Source organism: Penicillium waksmanii, assembly GCF_028829765.1.
Source record: "Penicillium waksmanii strain IBT 27052 chromosome Unknown utg000010l:1.0-3698451.0:1.0-3701458.0, whole genome shotgun sequence".
Taxonomy (NCBI): domain Eukaryota; kingdom Fungi; phylum Ascomycota; class Eurotiomycetes; order Eurotiales; family Aspergillaceae; genus Penicillium; species Penicillium waksmanii.
This window is the reverse complement of record NW_026643256.1, coordinates 1,397,895-1,413,577: the sequence shown is the minus strand read 5'-3', so window position 1 is coordinate 1,413,577 and position 15,683 is coordinate 1,397,895. Positions and strand designations below refer to the sequence as shown.

General features: G+C 46.5%; 9 protein-coding genes across 9 annotated transcripts; 4 read left to right on the top strand and 5 right to left on the bottom strand.

The window, feature by feature from the left end:
* Positions 1-16: 16 nt before the first annotated feature.
* N7481_012496 (sugar porter family MFS transporter) lies at positions 17-1,974 on the bottom strand (the record flags this gene model as incomplete). The annotated part of the gene is made up of 7 exons (XM_057271715.1): positions 17-231; positions 286-416; positions 472-1,107; positions 1,162-1,363; positions 1,420-1,466; positions 1,529-1,836; positions 1,900-1,974. 7 exons carry the CDS (start codon positions 1,972-1,974, stop codon positions 17-19), a joined length of 1,614 nt encoding a protein of 537 aa, XP_057115903.1.
* A 1,383-nt stretch (positions 1,975-3,357) lies between these two features.
* N7481_012495 (MBL fold metallo-hydrolase) lies at positions 3,358-4,200 on the bottom strand (the record flags this gene model as incomplete). Its single annotated transcript, XM_057271714.1, has 1 exon — positions 3,358-4,200. The coding sequence occupies one exon, from the start codon at positions 4,198-4,200 to the stop codon at positions 3,358-3,360; it is 843 nt and encodes a 280-aa protein (XP_057115902.1).
* A 768-nt stretch (positions 4,201-4,968) lies between these two features.
* N7481_012494 (uncharacterized protein) lies at positions 4,969-5,508 on the top strand (the record flags this gene model as incomplete). The annotated part of the gene is made up of 1 exon (XM_057271713.1): positions 4,969-5,508. The coding sequence occupies one exon, from the start codon at positions 4,969-4,971 to the stop codon at positions 5,506-5,508; it is 540 nt and encodes a 179-aa protein (XP_057115901.1).
* A 674-nt stretch (positions 5,509-6,182) lies between these two features.
* N7481_012493 (alpha/beta hydrolase) lies at positions 6,183-7,171 on the bottom strand (the record flags this gene model as incomplete). The annotated part of the gene is made up of 2 exons (XM_057271712.1): positions 6,183-6,992; positions 7,061-7,171. 2 exons carry the CDS (start codon positions 7,169-7,171, stop codon positions 6,183-6,185), a joined length of 921 nt encoding a protein of 306 aa, XP_057115900.1.
* Positions 7,172-7,769: 598 nt separating this feature from the next.
* On the top strand, positions 7,770-9,037 carry N7481_012492 (alpha/beta hydrolase; the record flags this gene model as incomplete). Its single annotated transcript, XM_057271711.1, has 6 exons — positions 7,770-7,802; positions 7,856-7,979; positions 8,043-8,293; positions 8,354-8,618; positions 8,673-8,823; positions 9,013-9,037. 6 exons carry the CDS (start codon positions 7,770-7,772, stop codon positions 9,035-9,037), a joined length of 849 nt encoding a protein of 282 aa, XP_057115899.1.
* A 1,528-nt stretch (positions 9,038-10,565) lies between these two features.
* On the top strand, positions 10,566-11,451 carry N7481_012491 (pectate lyase; the record flags this gene model as incomplete). Its single annotated transcript, XM_057271710.1, has 3 exons — positions 10,566-10,923; positions 10,982-11,319; positions 11,386-11,451. 3 exons carry the CDS (start codon positions 10,566-10,568, stop codon positions 11,449-11,451), a joined length of 762 nt encoding a protein of 253 aa, XP_057115898.1.
* A 358-nt stretch (positions 11,452-11,809) lies between these two features.
* N7481_012490 (SDR family NAD(P)-dependent oxidoreductase) lies at positions 11,810-12,865 on the bottom strand (the record flags this gene model as incomplete). The annotated part of the gene is made up of 3 exons (XM_057271709.1): positions 11,810-12,289; positions 12,367-12,651; positions 12,701-12,865. The coding sequence occupies 3 exons, from the start codon at positions 12,863-12,865 to the stop codon at positions 11,810-11,812; spliced, it is 930 nt and encodes a 309-aa protein (XP_057115897.1).
* Positions 12,866-13,699: 834 nt separating this feature from the next.
* N7481_012489 (uncharacterized protein) lies at positions 13,700-14,520 on the top strand (the record flags this gene model as incomplete). Its single annotated transcript, XM_057271708.1, has 2 exons — positions 13,700-14,122; positions 14,206-14,520. The coding sequence occupies 2 exons, from the start codon at positions 13,700-13,702 to the stop codon at positions 14,518-14,520; spliced, it is 738 nt and encodes a 245-aa protein (XP_057115896.1).
* Positions 14,521-15,035: 515 nt separating this feature from the next.
* N7481_012488 (uncharacterized protein) lies at positions 15,036-15,524 on the bottom strand (the record flags this gene model as incomplete). Its single annotated transcript, XM_057271707.1, has 1 exon — positions 15,036-15,524. The coding sequence occupies one exon, from the start codon at positions 15,522-15,524 to the stop codon at positions 15,036-15,038; it is 489 nt and encodes a 162-aa protein (XP_057115895.1).
* Between the last annotated feature and the right edge of the window lie 159 nt (positions 15,525-15,683).

Here is a 15,683-nt window from a genome sequence, read left to right as displayed (position 1 = left end):
ATATTTTCTGGAAAGATCATCTGCCATCATTACCAGTGCTCCATTCCACATGCTCGGCAAGCTCCGGCTGAGCAATACCCTTCCCCGCAGCAGTTCGCTTGATTTCTTCTTCTTCTTCATGATCGATATATCTTTGCGGTCGGCCTCTGCAAACTGCGTCTCGATCCCCGACCACAATGAGAGACGGCTTTGTCCGATAATAAGCATCGATGTCTTCCAGACTCCGATTGGCTATAAAATGTCAGCTATATCTTGAAGTATAAATCAAGGATAAATTTGACAGACCTGTTTCTGGATAGAGAAAATATATAATAGGCAAGAACAGGAAATTGGTCACTGTCCACACAATCCAAAATCTCCAGCCAATGTTTTGAATCCCTATGGGGGTGATTTCCACAATTATGAAGTTGGTGAGCCTATAACCTTGGTGAGCAACTTCTAAAAATGGAATAGGCAGTTTTCTTCTCTTACCAGTCAGTTCCAGTGGCAATTGCTGCGCCTTTGGTTCTCATAGGTAGAGAGTTGATTTCTGTCGGATAAAGCCAAGGAACGCCCAGCATTCCAACACCAAAGCTGGCATGGAACAGGAAAATAAAAGCAACAGCAGCAGATCCATAAGAATCATTGTCAGGGTATATATCCGCATAACGAAGCAAAATTGTGATTACTAGGAAACACACAAATTGGCCGAATGTCAAAAGGAGCATCAGGCCTCGCCGTCCCATTCGCTCAACTAGCAGGACAGCGAGCCCCGAAAAGAAAAAGTATGAGATGGCATTGCAAGCGGTTAGCAAGCGTGCCATCTCATCAGAAAATCCCACGGAACTTTTGAGCACGGTCGGCAGATAGTAAGACATAATGTTGATACCCCCAAACTGTTGCATAAATTGGCTGCCGGCGCCAAGAAGAAGACGGCGAAGGGTGTTTGTGTCATTTGGGCTCTTCTTCAACAGATCGCGCCACCGAACGGAATTTTCACGTTCGTATTCAATGGTGAAATTTATTTCATTGCGTTGTGCAATGACAAAAGGATCGTTAAGCGATTTCGCCTCTAGACAACTGATCACCTCTACAGCCTCATCCTCTTTGCCGTGAGCCAAGAGCCATCTAGCGGTGTTTGAGAATCAGCTTTGTATCGAAATTCCAGTATTTGTCACTTACCGAGGTGATTCTGGGAGCCAAGGGGTGGTGGACCACAAAACAAAGAGGAACAAAAACTGCAATGCGAGTGGGAGTCTCCAGGCAATGGCGCCGCCTGCAAAGGATAAGCCGTAGTTAACCCAATTCACAAAGGCGTAGCCGGCAATATTCATCATCATTTCGAGGATTACTAGCTTTCCTCGCCATTTAAGCTGCGAGGTCTCTGCAAAGATAGGATGTTATTCTCTTAGCCAAGCTAAGTCATTTGAGAGAACCTACCAGTTTGCCACACAGGGGCTGTCGCAGTGTTGACGCCATTCCCGATTCTGCATCCCAAATTATGGGCTTAATAGGCAACGATTTGCAATAAAGAACAAGTTCAACTCACCCCGATATGATGCGCCCTATAAACATTTGCTCCAAACTGAAAGATGTCGCCTGCAGGATGGCCCCCACAGCCATGATGGTAGTTCCCGCCAAAACGGTCTTCTGTCTACCAAGACCTTCACCAATTGTAAAAGCCAGAATGGCCCCAAGAAAACAACCAACGTCGTAGATTGCTGTCACCGTGGATAAGGTTTTGGTTTTGGTCGGCCCGACGAGATCATGGATTTCGAGGAAATCTTCAGTGATTACCACGCCGCTGAAAACGCCTTGGTCGTACCCGAAGAGGGTCATGTCAGTTGCGCAAGCAACCTGGGGTTTCAATTTATCAGCGCTTGGTCAAATGAGGATGAGAATTGGCTGGCGAAGGTATACCGTCACCCAAAAGGTCAGCCATCCCCCAGTCAATCCGAAATAGGGCCGACTCTTTTTCTGCGGTGCACTCGTCATTCTCGAACAACAGCAATAATGCAGCTCTGCGTAGCGTGTAGTCAAACAAGCAACGGGTATGCCCCGCAAGGTATCCGTGGTTTGCAAGCAAAATGAAAGGCAAAGATAAAATCAGGCCACTGGAGTGGGGGTTGCGCGGCCATGTTTATACTGACCCCACTGCAGGACGCTAGCAAGCAAGGACAATAACTGCAAATCCGGCTAAATCGGGTTCGGCCCCCCCTTGACGCTTAACTTGCGGCAAGTCGATGAGGGGAATACAAATACGGCAAACCAAGCGAGCTCCTTGCTCCAAATCGACGCCGAGCGATCATAGAGTCGGCCGCTTAAAATGCCATTTGTAGCATGGTATCCTTCCTTCGCACTCATTAGAGCGATGATTGGTAGGACGATCGTCGCGTGCCGCACTTGAACTGGGTATATTCCGTCATTGCGTGGGGGGGCCTCAGCGTGGAGGAGTGCGGAGGGAGTGGGGAAAGTCCGGGGAAAAACCCAGTGTATATTCAGCTCAACGTAGTGGGCTATGTTATGATGAATTGAGATGCTAGATGCATGTCAAAAATTAAGAAGGTATCGGATAAAATGAAGAGTCTGAACGGGGCTAAGAAGATGCTCCGAAGGCGGAAGTTGCAGAATGTAGGGGCTGGACAGGACGTGGTTTAAGTATGTTGGGTTTCCTTAAGACCGGCTAACTAGAAGTCGCTCAGATTATGATGCGCTTGAAATTAGGTGGACGAGTGCTAGTACTACTGAGTCTTTTCATGGATTGCTAGGGGTACGCGGATCATTCGGCGAGTGGGCTTCCCTCCTGTTGTATACACAGAACAAAAAGTAAAGATCTCACTTGCACCGCAAGTCATCTGTGTCCGTCCGCCCGTATTAGAAAGCCTCTAGACGAGAATATAAACATATCATTTAGATGCTAGCTCTGCTCTATCAGACTTAGTAAATAATAGAACGAACCGGCGAAATCCACCGCTAAAGCTAGGAAATCTTTCAACTTCAATCCTAGTAGTTGAGTGCATAGTCGCTGACATGAAACACGTTAATATTGTTAGACACCAAACCTCTACTTTCAACTAATACAGTAATTTTCGAAATCACCTATACCGCTATACTCTTACTACTTGACTGCCGGAAAATAATTCCGTATACCGTAAAATTATTTCGATGTTTCGAATCATGCTTTATTGCTGCACCTGGATTGACTATGTGAAGCAAGTAATCCACATCATGTATCGCTGAAGGACTTGTGTAAGGTTGCTATAAAAAACCCCCCCTCGTCTGGGCACCGAGCACTAGAAACCCCAGAAAAGACTCGCCGGAGACGTTGAGATTTCAACAGGTAGGGAGCACAGCGTATAAAGCACCTTTCATTCACATTCAGTCCCGCTTTGCAAGAAGTGCCCCAGCCCAGGCAGATCCAGGATTGAGTCGTTCTGGGTACAGCTCCAACATTCGCCAGTAGATATCTTCAGCTTTGGGATATTTTGCTGCGATTCGGTTGAAGTTTTCCAAGTACAACTTGGTCTCCTGAATGGCTTCAGGATCAAAGGGCTTGCTGGGGTCACTATGGCCTCCAATCACTGCCTTAGGCTTCAAAGCTGCGAGCTTATCCAACGCCCTTATCCACTCAACGCGGGCCTCTTCTGTTCCTGATTCGCCCAGGTACGGATGAGTGTTGGCGTATACACAGTCCCCTGCCACCACCAATCCAATTGATGGGACCCACAGTGCATTGGTTTCATCCGTATCTGTGTGTCCCAATTTCACCACCCTTAACTGCTCTCCTTCTAGCTCAAACTCGTCACCACCCAGAGGCTCCGCATCAACGAATTGTTTCGGAAGTAGCCCAGGAAACAATTTTTCCCATAAGCTTGCCATTCTTTCCGGAGATGTTTCGTATGCCATTCGAGAAACCACTTCCGGTGTAGCGATCACTTTGGCCTTTGGGAATTGTTTGAGAAGTGTGGAGCTGCCGAAGAAATGGTCACCGTGTGAGTGGGTGACAAAAATAGCGACTAATTCTTTCCCGCTAGCCACAACCCAGTTCGTTAATTCCTTGGAGGCTTCTAGGGTCAATTGAGAATCAACTAGAACTGCGTCCTTCTCTCCATATATAAGTGTAGAACTTGTGGGAACCCATTTGAGATGATCGGACCCTGCAGGGCCAGTTCGGGTAGCGCTGTTGCGTTTGCTGAAAAAGACCTTATAGCTGAGCGGCATTGTGGCTTGATATACTGGACCGGTGGGTAGCTGATCAATCGACAATATGTCCCAGTTCAGTCGTGGCGGGTCGGGCTTAATATAAAAGTATGCTACAAGTGCCCAGATGATCAAAATGGACAATCGTGTTTAGGAACTACACAGTCCTCATCCCTTGTGGCGTAATCAATCGGACATTTGAGCCTCGGTGGTATATACTATACCTCGGGAGAGATGCGATGAAATAATCCGATCTAGCGGACTACTAGTACTTGCCGAGGACTCGGACACGGCATAATTTGTGGGTCTCGGCTGCCCCACATCGTAAGAATATGGCAACCAGAAATCCACTTTATTAGCAAGAATGACCGACTCGCTTAGTATTCGCGGATATAGTGAATCGCGGACAGGGCCATCAGTTAGTGGTTGGCGACTAGTATGTCCGAAATACCGGGTAGGGGTTCACAAGATCACTATATCATACATAATACTAGAGACATAGTCAAGTGTTAGCCGTTCAACCTTCAAATATAGTTCCGAGAAAAATCGAGCCGAACCGGCCCGGAGGATGATTAATCAACGGTAGACTTTGGAGCCTCGGAATACGAGTATACTCCAGGGCTGCTGCGACAAACATCTATCCAAGCTAGGGCTAAAATGCGTTGCGACTTCTTTAAGATCTCCCGCGGGAAAGGGTTCAAATTGTTAAAAGACACTGCACTGCCTCTTATGAGAGACAGACGGTTTTTTTTTTTATTTCTTGGTGTTTTTGATTGATTGCAAGTCATAATGCCTCTACCTTTTCTCAAGTCTTTCCTTTCCGGTGCAGATTGGGCTACGAAGGGGCCACAAACCCCAGCCCAGCGATTCTACGGAGCATATGCGACGGCTATCAAAGGATCCGACCTTACCGCCTATGAAAAACACCAATTCTATTCCAAAAACGCGGTTTTTCATAACCAAAACGGCGTCAACTATTGTGGTGCGGAGATTTGGCCATGGATTATCAAGTTATTCGGCCAGTTCGCTCGTCTTGAACACGACTTTATCTCAATCTGGGAACTGGAGAACGATGACGAGACTGTCCATCTCATTGCTCAGGTCACTCGACATATCTGGGCTCCCGGCAGTGATATCAATGCCCCGCCAACCGTCAGTATTCCCTTGTCCATGACCTGCGAGATAGGTCCCAGCACTACCCCCGAGAAGACCCCCGAAGGTCTACAATTTCATCATGTTTGGATGTACTGGGACACCTACCTACTTCAGCCCTATTTCCCCAGGGATGCAATTGTCTTCAGCCCGGTCAATGTTCAGAAAGAACTATGACGTAGCAAAGAGCCTGCTGCTTGTCGGAGGAACACTCGCTAGAAAGCAATGTTTTTGCTACTAGAGGGAAACTATTTGATTACAAGGGCAAGAAATCATTATACTAGTAGTATGCATCTATCTGTATATATTCTCCGTGCCTACTTGCAAATAATTTGTAAATTATAAGACGTTTCGGGGATTTTTGGTATTTCAATTTCATACTAATAAATCGAATATAGTATGTGTCGGTGTAAGGACTTTCAACCAGGTCGGTTGGGATAAACGAAAAAGAGAGCTCAGAGGTGGAGTTGAGTAAGACCAATATCCCAGTCACCAATTCGGAGAAAATTTCTTGGCTTGCATTGAATATCCATGCAAGATTCCACGTTCAATATTTGTCTGTATTGAAGGTCGGAGTCTCTATTCTTTCCGTCTCAAAGAGAACCTTAGCGAGATTTATATAAGTGAGTTTATTTATAACGTACTAGTAGTACACAAGGCACTGGATGCACCAATCTGGGCAGTTATAACAACCTTTGAATTCTGCATACCATCTACCAAGCACCTTCTACTGACCTGGTAACCGATCTATCTACTCTGTGACTTCCATGCCAGTGAATGCGGTAAACAACATACCATGCAGGAAGGCAAATACATCAGCTAATTAAGGTATTGTGTAACACGCCCGCTTGTCAGACATTCTTGGATAGGCCGACGTGTCTCTTCAAAAATTCAAGTTGCGCCGCAATGTTCTTTTCGAACCAGGCTCCAGTGTAAATATCAAAATGGCCTGCCCCATCAAGGTAAAGCATCTGCTTCGGTTCCCTTGCTTTGCCATAAGTGGCCAATTGCGATGACGTAGTGACAAGGGTATCATTTCCCGGAATAACCATCAGGAGTGGAGTTGGCGAAATACGGTGTACCATTGCCTGGCCTTCAAATGATAGCATAAAAAGCTGCGTCTGAGTAGTGATGGAGTTCTCCCATGTCGCACCGCAGTTGTATGAGCCCCGCACATTTTCATAAGCATGAACGCCGGGGAACATCACGTTTGATGCCCCTGCTTGAGCTTCCTCCGTGGTATCTGCAATAAGAGGAATCCTCTCTGGCTCGGTATAGGTACCAGTGGCGTCATAAGTGCGATTATCCAAAAGTGTTGAGATCCGGTCCTTGAATGCCAAGGATCGTGTCTCCCCAGAAACAGCTGGACATTGCACAATGGCAGCCTTGATGCGCTTATCCACAGCAGCAGCGTACAAGACATTTCCACCCGAAAAGCTGGTCCCCCAATATACAATGCAAGAAGCATCCACACTGGAGAATGTAGTAACAAAATTGAAGGCGTCATAGTAGTCGGCTTGCTGAAGGGGTGGGTTTGATTCTTGACGAGGCAGGCCATCACTATCTCCCCAGTTCCGATTGTCATAAAGTAATACATTATAGCCAGCATGATGGAAGCGATCAGCAAAGGCCGGAAGCCAATAATGCCGAACACCACCCAGCTAGTAGTTTTCAATTGATCTCAGCAGAAGTTTCTCATCAGCAGCGATAGAGCGGCGGAAACACTTACCCCGTGTGTCATGATCACGCACGGAGACGTGCTGCGTTGCGGATAAAACCAACCACGAAGCAAGGTCCCATCGCGAGCTTTGAACTGAACATCTCGACGAGGAAGAGCCATTTTTTCCGTTCGTAACCCTCAGATGCTGGAAATAAACCTGTTGCGCCTTATTACTTCAGTGGTCGAAAATATGGATTTTCGGCCGTTGACTCTTAGAATGACAAAGAAGAAGGGACGAAATTTGTGAGGAAACCCCCGAGCTCTAGTATATCCACGGCATGAATATAAGATGCCGAAAACCTGCGGCCCGAAGTCCCTGCCTAGGCATAACTTTAATTGACCACATTTTGCTTTGACCGAAAGTGGGTCCCGAGGTCTCTAGCATCTCTCAACTTCGCCTCAATGCTGATTATTCAACAATTCTCACGCAGTCACCAATGCACGACATATAATCATGACAATACATACCCTAATCATAGAATTGAAAGGTCCAATTCATCTTACTAATATGTACCCGAGGCTTTGAAAGATGAAATATGCCCGATTATATGATGATTACATATCACCATCATGCATGAAGCCTCGGCCCTTACAAAAATTCGGCGAATTTTATGATTGGCTTAGATTATCTGCAATTTGCAACTTAAATCGGATAGATTGTACATAGAATAACGACGAAAAAGCATTGTCAACCGAAGCTTGCTCAACCAGACGAGAGATGGCTTTAGCCTTGTCGCAATCATGGCTCGAGGTATGTCCAACTCCAACTTTCGTTTTTTTGAGGCCAATCTAATCATTGAACAGATCGAGCAAGCTCTCGGTCAAAGGCCACAATTTTCTGGAGATGCACTGGCTATGAGGGAGCAGTACAAAGCTCTCGCAAATCAGATCAACGCTTCTAACAAAAGGTCCGCAAGCCTCGATATTGGTACGTGCCAATTAATTAAACGTGACAGTATTGCTTCATTTATGGAATTCTAAATTCTTTAAGAGGATATTTCTATTACGGAAAATCTTGGGGCCAGAGTTTATACCCCTGCTACTCCTGATGAACGACCATTGCCTGTTGGTGTTTACTTTCATGGCGGCGGGTGGTGTTGTGGAGACGTAGATACCGAAGACGGTTTCTGCCAATCAGTAGCTGAGGGCTTGCCTTGCATCATTATCTCAGTGGAATATCGACGGGCACCTGAGCATAAAAGCTCAGCACAGCTCCAGGATGTGCTTGAGGGTTGGACTTGGGTAAGTTCTATTTATGATAGTTAACACACAGTGAAGTCTAGGGATATTAACAATAAATAGGCATTGAATAATGCGTCTACTTTTAATGGTGATGCAGCTAGATATTTTGCGATTGGACAAAGCGCTGGAGGCCATCTTGCACTTGCTTTAACGAACATGCTTGTCGCATTGGGTCGAAAGGCTGAGATCCGTGGTGTGGCGGCTCTGGCTCCAATCACCACTCATCCTGCCCATATTCCTAGTGAATATGTGGAAAAGTATAAGTCATTCAATGATTGTGCAGAGGCTCCGCTGAATACGGCGTATGCTATGAAAACGTTCTTTGGTACGTTGCTGTCTTGTCAAGGTCAACCTAACGAGAGAATCCTAACTTGTCCAGAGTCTGTTGGCGCAAGTCCTGACGATCCAGACTTTTTCATTATAAACAGTGAACACATTTATGATTTTCCTGCTACATACATCGTCGTGTGTGATATTGATCCGATCCGTGATGATGGTTTAGTGATGCATAGCGCATTGAATCAAGCCGGGTAAGTCGCAACTCCTTCGTTGTGATCATATTTTGTCGCTCACGTCCAGATTTTAAGCGTTCCAACAAAGCTCAACCATTACATTGGTTTGCCACATGTTTTTTGGGCGTTAGACTGCAAACCACCAAGCGGAAGTTTTTTGGGTGACGTGCTCGAAGGCATCAACTTCTTAATGAATGAATGATACAGTGCAGAGTTGCCGAAAAATGTTTGATTCTTATTTCCAAAACTTATTAAGGTTGAGCTGCCATCTTGATTTCGGTTGATTACACGTCTTTAGATTTTATCGGAGATATTTGTCAATGAGAAGTTACTGGACTATGATCCCAAATCCACAGATTCCGGCCTCGGAGGCCAATATGTAGCCTCAGCCAATTTATTATCACACAAAAGCGATTTGGAACTTGAGAGGGCTGGATTCTGACGGTCGCGCTACCTTTCGTTCACGCTTTGTGAATGCCACTCACCCATTCCTTCTAGTTGGGTATCTGATCGGCACGCCTGGTACAATGCTGCCATTTCCGAGGTCGGATTTGAGAGAAACATTGCGTATTGACGCCCTGTCGCGAAAATATCTGGAAGAACCAGGGATTTTAAAGGACTGCTATATTGATTGGATTCGAAATGAATACTACTAGTATATGTTGCTCGGCTTGAGTCGGAAGTGCAGTGGATTCCTTGCCCGGGTGGAACTTTCCAGGTACTTAGGGTAGCCGTGCTTAGTTTCAATAAGGACGATTACTACATACTATGACCATTCATGGAAACAAGGGACAATATTTAATTTATATCTATTTCCGTTTTGAAGATTCTTCTTCGAAGAGTTGTCAATTTTTTACGTGCCGCAACCAAAGATGGATGAGGCTATGGGTCACATCGAATGTTAATAAAAGGCTCAGCTGGATTGTTTGCTATATTATTGTATTAATGTTAGCCAATCGCAATTAGATGGCTTCAAAAAGTGAAACCTAGCACTATCAGTCGGAAAAAGTATCGATCTTCATTTATGCAACTCAGAAATATCGTCGGGGTTATATCGGCTAAACAAACTTGAATCAGTCAACCGGGTCATAAAACTGATCGGCTGCCGATCAGTAAATTTCCCACCACTCTGGCAACAACACAATGTCTCTTTTTACCAGAAAGAATTGAGTTTCCGGAAATGATGCTTGTGTGTTAGACAATAGCCGTATGCCAAGCGTCAAACCGTTTCATCGTTGCACAGCCTCCCTGTTGTGGATTAATTGTTCTACCAATCGCAGTGAAGTATTAGCCCTGATGATACCTCTGACAGCGCCTCTTCAGTGATAATCACAATAACCAAGGAGCCCCCGTTATTGATTGTCTTGAAAGACTAGAACTCGTGTCGGGAGAAAACCATCGAATGACTCTTCAATTCAGGACAGTTGAAATTCCAGTCATATGGGCGTTAGAGTAAACAAATAACCATATTTTATGATACCCGAGGCAAGACCAACGCTTAGGAGCTAGGGAATAGAAATAAAGAATAAGCGAAAGATCCGGCTATCAAAGCAGGTACCGGCCCTGAAACTGATTATGGAAAAGAAGTACAACTGCCAAGATAATCAGTTTCTCCTGACTGTCTCATCATGCTATCAAGCTGTATATTAATTTAATTAGGAGGTGGTATAAAATGGAGGCAGAAGAAGGATCTGGATCTGAGAGAGGCAACTCCTTCTATTCTTCAAAAGTTTCATTGCAGAAGATTGATTACCTCCATCATGTACAACAAAGCAATCCTTCTGTCTTTGATTTCCACCACTCTGGCTCTTCATGGGTCTTCCTCCCATTCTCATCTAGAGAAGCGCTTCACTTTTCCGATTCCTTCATCCAAAGGCAGCGTGACCCTGGATGAGCCCAAGGTCATCAGTGGAAACATGACCTTCGATGGCGGTATGAAGACATATGGTCGCGGGGTTGACTGTTCCGAGGGTGAGGGTGGTGACAGTGACGCTGTCTTCTGGGTTGAGAATGGAGGAACTCTGAAGAACCTCATCATTGGCTCCGACCAGATCGAAGGAGTGCACTGCATGGGCGCCTGCACGATCGAAAATGTTTGGTGGGAGGCCGTGTGCGAAGGTTAAATCTCAAACGGATGAATTGAAGTAAAACTCACTAACTCCATTCTCTCTGACAGACGCTTTGTCCTTGAAGACAGGATCCGGCCCTTTCAATGTCATTGGAGGTGGTGCCCAGGGCGCCGAGGACAAGGTCATTCAGCACAATGGCCCCGGTACCGTCAACATCCAGGGGTTCACCGCATACAATTTTGGAAAGCTTTATCGCTCTTGTGGAAACTGTGACGACATGTATGAGCGTCATGTCACTATTTCCGGAGTTACTGCTGTCGAAGGGAGCGTTTTGGCTGGCATCAACAGCAACTTTGGCGATACCGCCACTATCCGGAGCAATGTGTGTGCTACCGATGTCGAGACTATTTGCCAGGAGTATGAGGGCAACGACTCTGGCGATGAGGTAAGTAAAAACGTTCCTCGTGCTTTGTTCAATTCCTGATGGAAACTGACCTGAAAATGTGAAAAGCCCCCTGAGAGCTCCTCTGGCCCGAGCTCTGCTTGCAAATACACCGAGTCCCTGCCTGCCTGTTAGATTTCGTGGAGTTTTCGACTATGAGCTAGTTACATACTACCGCTCACAGAATTTGGTTACTGGTCTCCTGCGCTCCTTGGGGCCACTTAGAAAGATTCTCCAAAAGAATGTCTGGGAATTCATCACTCGTTTTAGCTAGTTACTGCCTTGAGATTATTAAGCCTGCCGATTCCCAAACTTTGCATCCGTAGAAGTTGGTTATTATTTAGTTATCATGCACTCAGGTTCTCGAAGTAAGATTATTGGGGGGAGTTCTTCGAACTTTTCAGATAATGATGTAGGATCAGAGGTCAAAATGATTTCCAAAATCTGAACTAGAGCTAGAGCTTTAAGACAGTCCGTAACATAGTACACTCGATTACTTCCCTTCCACAGTAACATCCGGACCTCCGAATTCTCCTTTAAGGGTGAAAGTAAGAAGCTTTCCGCTCTTAATTTCCTCCCTCCGGCGCTCAAGCTCTTCAACATTCCAGCAGACAGAAACATACTTCCCCGACAAAAATGACCTGTCACCAGTGGCCAGCCAAACGGCCGTGCCGCCAGCGAGTTCGGGAGTATCTCCAATAAAAGGCTCAAGATAGGGGACACTGTATGCCATATCAGTCGCCACGACACCCGGGTCCAGATTAACAGATGTGATGGTCGGATGCTCCATGGCCAAAAATTGCGTGAATTTAGATACGGCCAGTTTTGCAGGGGAATACGAGCTCATTCCGGGCGCAGTACCCTGAGCTGCCATTGAGATCAGATTGATGATAGTCGTAGGTGCCGATGGAGTATCTCCTGCGTGCTTTAAGAAGGCTTTCGTTGCGATGAGTGTTCCTTTGACGTTGGTTTCCTGCGTTACTCCGGATTAGTTGTGCAGAATTTACGTTGGGGTTTGTCGCTTATAGCGGCTGGACTAGTATAGCTTACCTGGGTCTTCCACCAGGATTCCACGTCGGTGTTGACGATCGTGTCGAGTTTCACTAGTGCTCCTGCATTGTTTACGAGCACATTTGGCACGCCTAATTTCTCCACGGCTGTGTCGAAGGCTTTATTCATGCCGGCCTCGTCCGTGACGTCGACTGGGATTGACAAAACCTTCGTAGCTGGGTTTATCTCTTTGACTAGTCTCTCTGTCTCGACTAGACCCTCGCTCGATCGGCCGAGGAGAATTAGGGCGGCGGCATTGGCGCGGGCGAAGGATACGGCGAAGCCCTGGTCATTCATCAGCATTATGAAGTTCTTTCATGAAAAGATTACTCACTAATTGTCCTATTCCACGACTGGCTCCAGTGATAATAACAACTTTTCCCTCTTGAGATAAGTCCGGGCGAGTGGGATCGACGGCAGGGTACACGTCGCGATAGTTCTTCTTTGTGAAGGCGGTGCCTTTGACTTCGCAGTCGGGGTCAAATTCAGTCGTGGCCATGACTAGTTTGATATGAGAAGATATCTTGCAGGTTTGACGAAGAAATACTGGTATAGTGCATATATATGTATTGTTAGAGGAAGAAGAGGAATAAGCCAAAGTAGAGATCCAAATGAGGGGGGTTGTCATATTTATAGGTTCCGAGAAAAGCCCTAACTCTGGACTCGAAGTGGGGGCCTAATTTGGAATATTCAAAGTTAGCAACAACACTTGACAGTTGGGCTCACTCCTTCGAATCTCCCGAGTCACGTAGCGAAGGCTCTAAATAGTAGGAAGAAAGAAAGTCATGTATTATCCTTCGCGGAGCTATTAGGTAGTCTAAATTTACCATACTTATTTCGTACTCGACCTCGACCTCGACCTCGAAAATTTACCCCTCTTTGGAAATCTGTAAGCCGTTATCCGCTCTCTCTGCAGAAAGCCCGTTAAGATGGATCACGTCTTTAATAATCCTTTGGAAATACTCAGTAGTTCTTAGAAATATTCATCTCTTTTGCAATAATGTAGTTCTAATAACCAAAACGTAGCGTGATGCTGATACTTTCAGGTTCAGCCCCTTCCAACAAGTCTCAACCATTGCGTTATTTGTAGTAATCTTAAACCACCGCTTAATGCAGTCTCTGGAATTGCTCCCTCTACATTTAATTCATTCAATTGATGTAATTTATATCAGAATATCCGCTCCTTCCAGAAATATCAACACAATCGGTGTCATCAAGATGACATCACCAATGAACTACTATGATAGTCACAACTCTTCCATCAGTCCAGCCAATTTTCAAAGTTGAATCTCCCTTCTCTCCCATTAACAAAATTTGTACCTTTTTACTAAAAATGGCAGCTCCGCCTTCAACTCCACCACAAAGTGATCCTCTCACGCCAAATGACAACGATAGTCCCGAAAGCCTATCATCAGAAGATTCAATCGATCCAAGTTTACTCGACGAAGAAGAAACCCCACTAGAAGAAGGGGTCGCAAATAATATAGTGGTGCCATCAAAACAGCAACACGCCGTCGGTGGACCTGGACCAGGATACAACGCTCTAAAGACTTATCAAGGACAACTCTATAGCGGAATGGCAGTCGGGAGCTCACTTACATGGAAATATGAGCCCGGAACGTGGAAAGAAACAATGGAAGAGCCTTATCGGTGGAGAATCGATTACCAGACCAAGAAGTTACGCGCGCGCAATGCGCCCAAGGGAAGTGGTGCGCCTGTGGGCACGGAATATCACTGGTTGATTGTTGGACATCAGGTACATTTTCCATTAAACAAGTTGTTGGGTCTGGAAAGGAGTAACTATCAGCTTCCATCACTGACTAACTGAATTCCATATAGCATGTGCGCAAAATTGATGCCAATTCCTACGAAACACACCTGACAGGATCGAACTACAAATTGGCGCATAAATCAGTGTCATCGACCTCTTGGTCGATTCCCGCGGTGCAGGGTCAACGGGATCGGGAAATTGAATTACTACAGGATGCTCAGCGTCGAATGTATGGTCTTCCATCTGTGTTGGCTAGTGAAAAGGTCCAGGTGGAGCATAGGAAGAAGGGTCAATTAAGTCTTGACTCACTATTCAAACCGATTGCCGGGTCGGATGCCGGGTCGGAAAAGACATCTGGGTCTGTGAAGAGGAAGCGTGCGTAGAGCTACCACATTGGCTACTGCATACGCAAGACGGAATGAGGCTGATAAAAGAAGAATTGAGATTCAATGCCATTCGCGTATATAGGTGGTATAAAGTAGGGCTACAAAACAAAGACAAAAAGTGAAAAGAAATAAAAAAAAATCAGACCAAAACTCCCTCAAACAGAACGCCCAAAGTCGGGGTAATTGGCGAATGGTGGGTGGTGTGGGTGACAGGCTTCAACAAACAAGCCTTCTCCCCTCCTCCTCCTCGGCATAAACGTAGCCGCAGCTGTTCACCGAGGAAATCTGTGCCAGCCCAGCCCATGCCAACCGCTGAGCGATCGCCATATCAAACGCCCAAAATGGCAATCCCTCGAAACGCCCAAACCAAATTCTATTGGATCCAGTCCAACTCATTCGTGACCGGCGCATGCCAAGCCAATCACACTCTGTCGTCATGTTCAGCTCGGGATCAGATCTGGCCCGCTCTGCAGGCACCGAGGCACCGAATCACATGCTGCACTGATAAGATCTTATAGGGTTACACTCTCGAGATCTCGCATTACGATAGACATCTGCGCGCGCTTCGCCGCCTCCGCGACCAGACTAAAGTCCTGCAAGAAGGGGGCTGTCGCCGTCGGACCACCTAGCCCGTTGCCTCCTTCCTGCGGAAAGACATCCGCGGGCTGGGTGGCGGGTGGCGCGTCCGATCGTGGCAGTGATTCGGAAGTATGTCCCTGAGGCGCGAGTGGTATCCCGGCTGGGTGCGAAGGGTTGCCCAGGGCCTGGGCGAGAGGTTGTGTCTGGGACATGACGGATTCGGCAGCGCAGGCGGAGACGGAGAGGGGGGCTGCTACGACGGGCTGGATAGTCGAATTGGAGAGATGGGGATTGAATGGGTTGGAAGGGTTTGAGATGGTGGAATTGAGGGTGGAAGAAGGAGCGAGAGTCGAGGTTGAAGAGGAAAAAGTCGAGGGCTGAGCGGGGGCCTGAGGGGTATGGGCTGATCGGAGAGGGTCCATCTTCCGATGCAGATGCGGATGCATATACCGAAGCAGAAGGAGAAGCAGAAGCAAGAGCAGTAATTCAGGAAATCCCTTTCAAGTGATGGGGAGTATATTGACGCGCGGGCGTGAACAAAGGTATGCAGGATCGGGGGGTCCGCGATGACCGAATCGAAG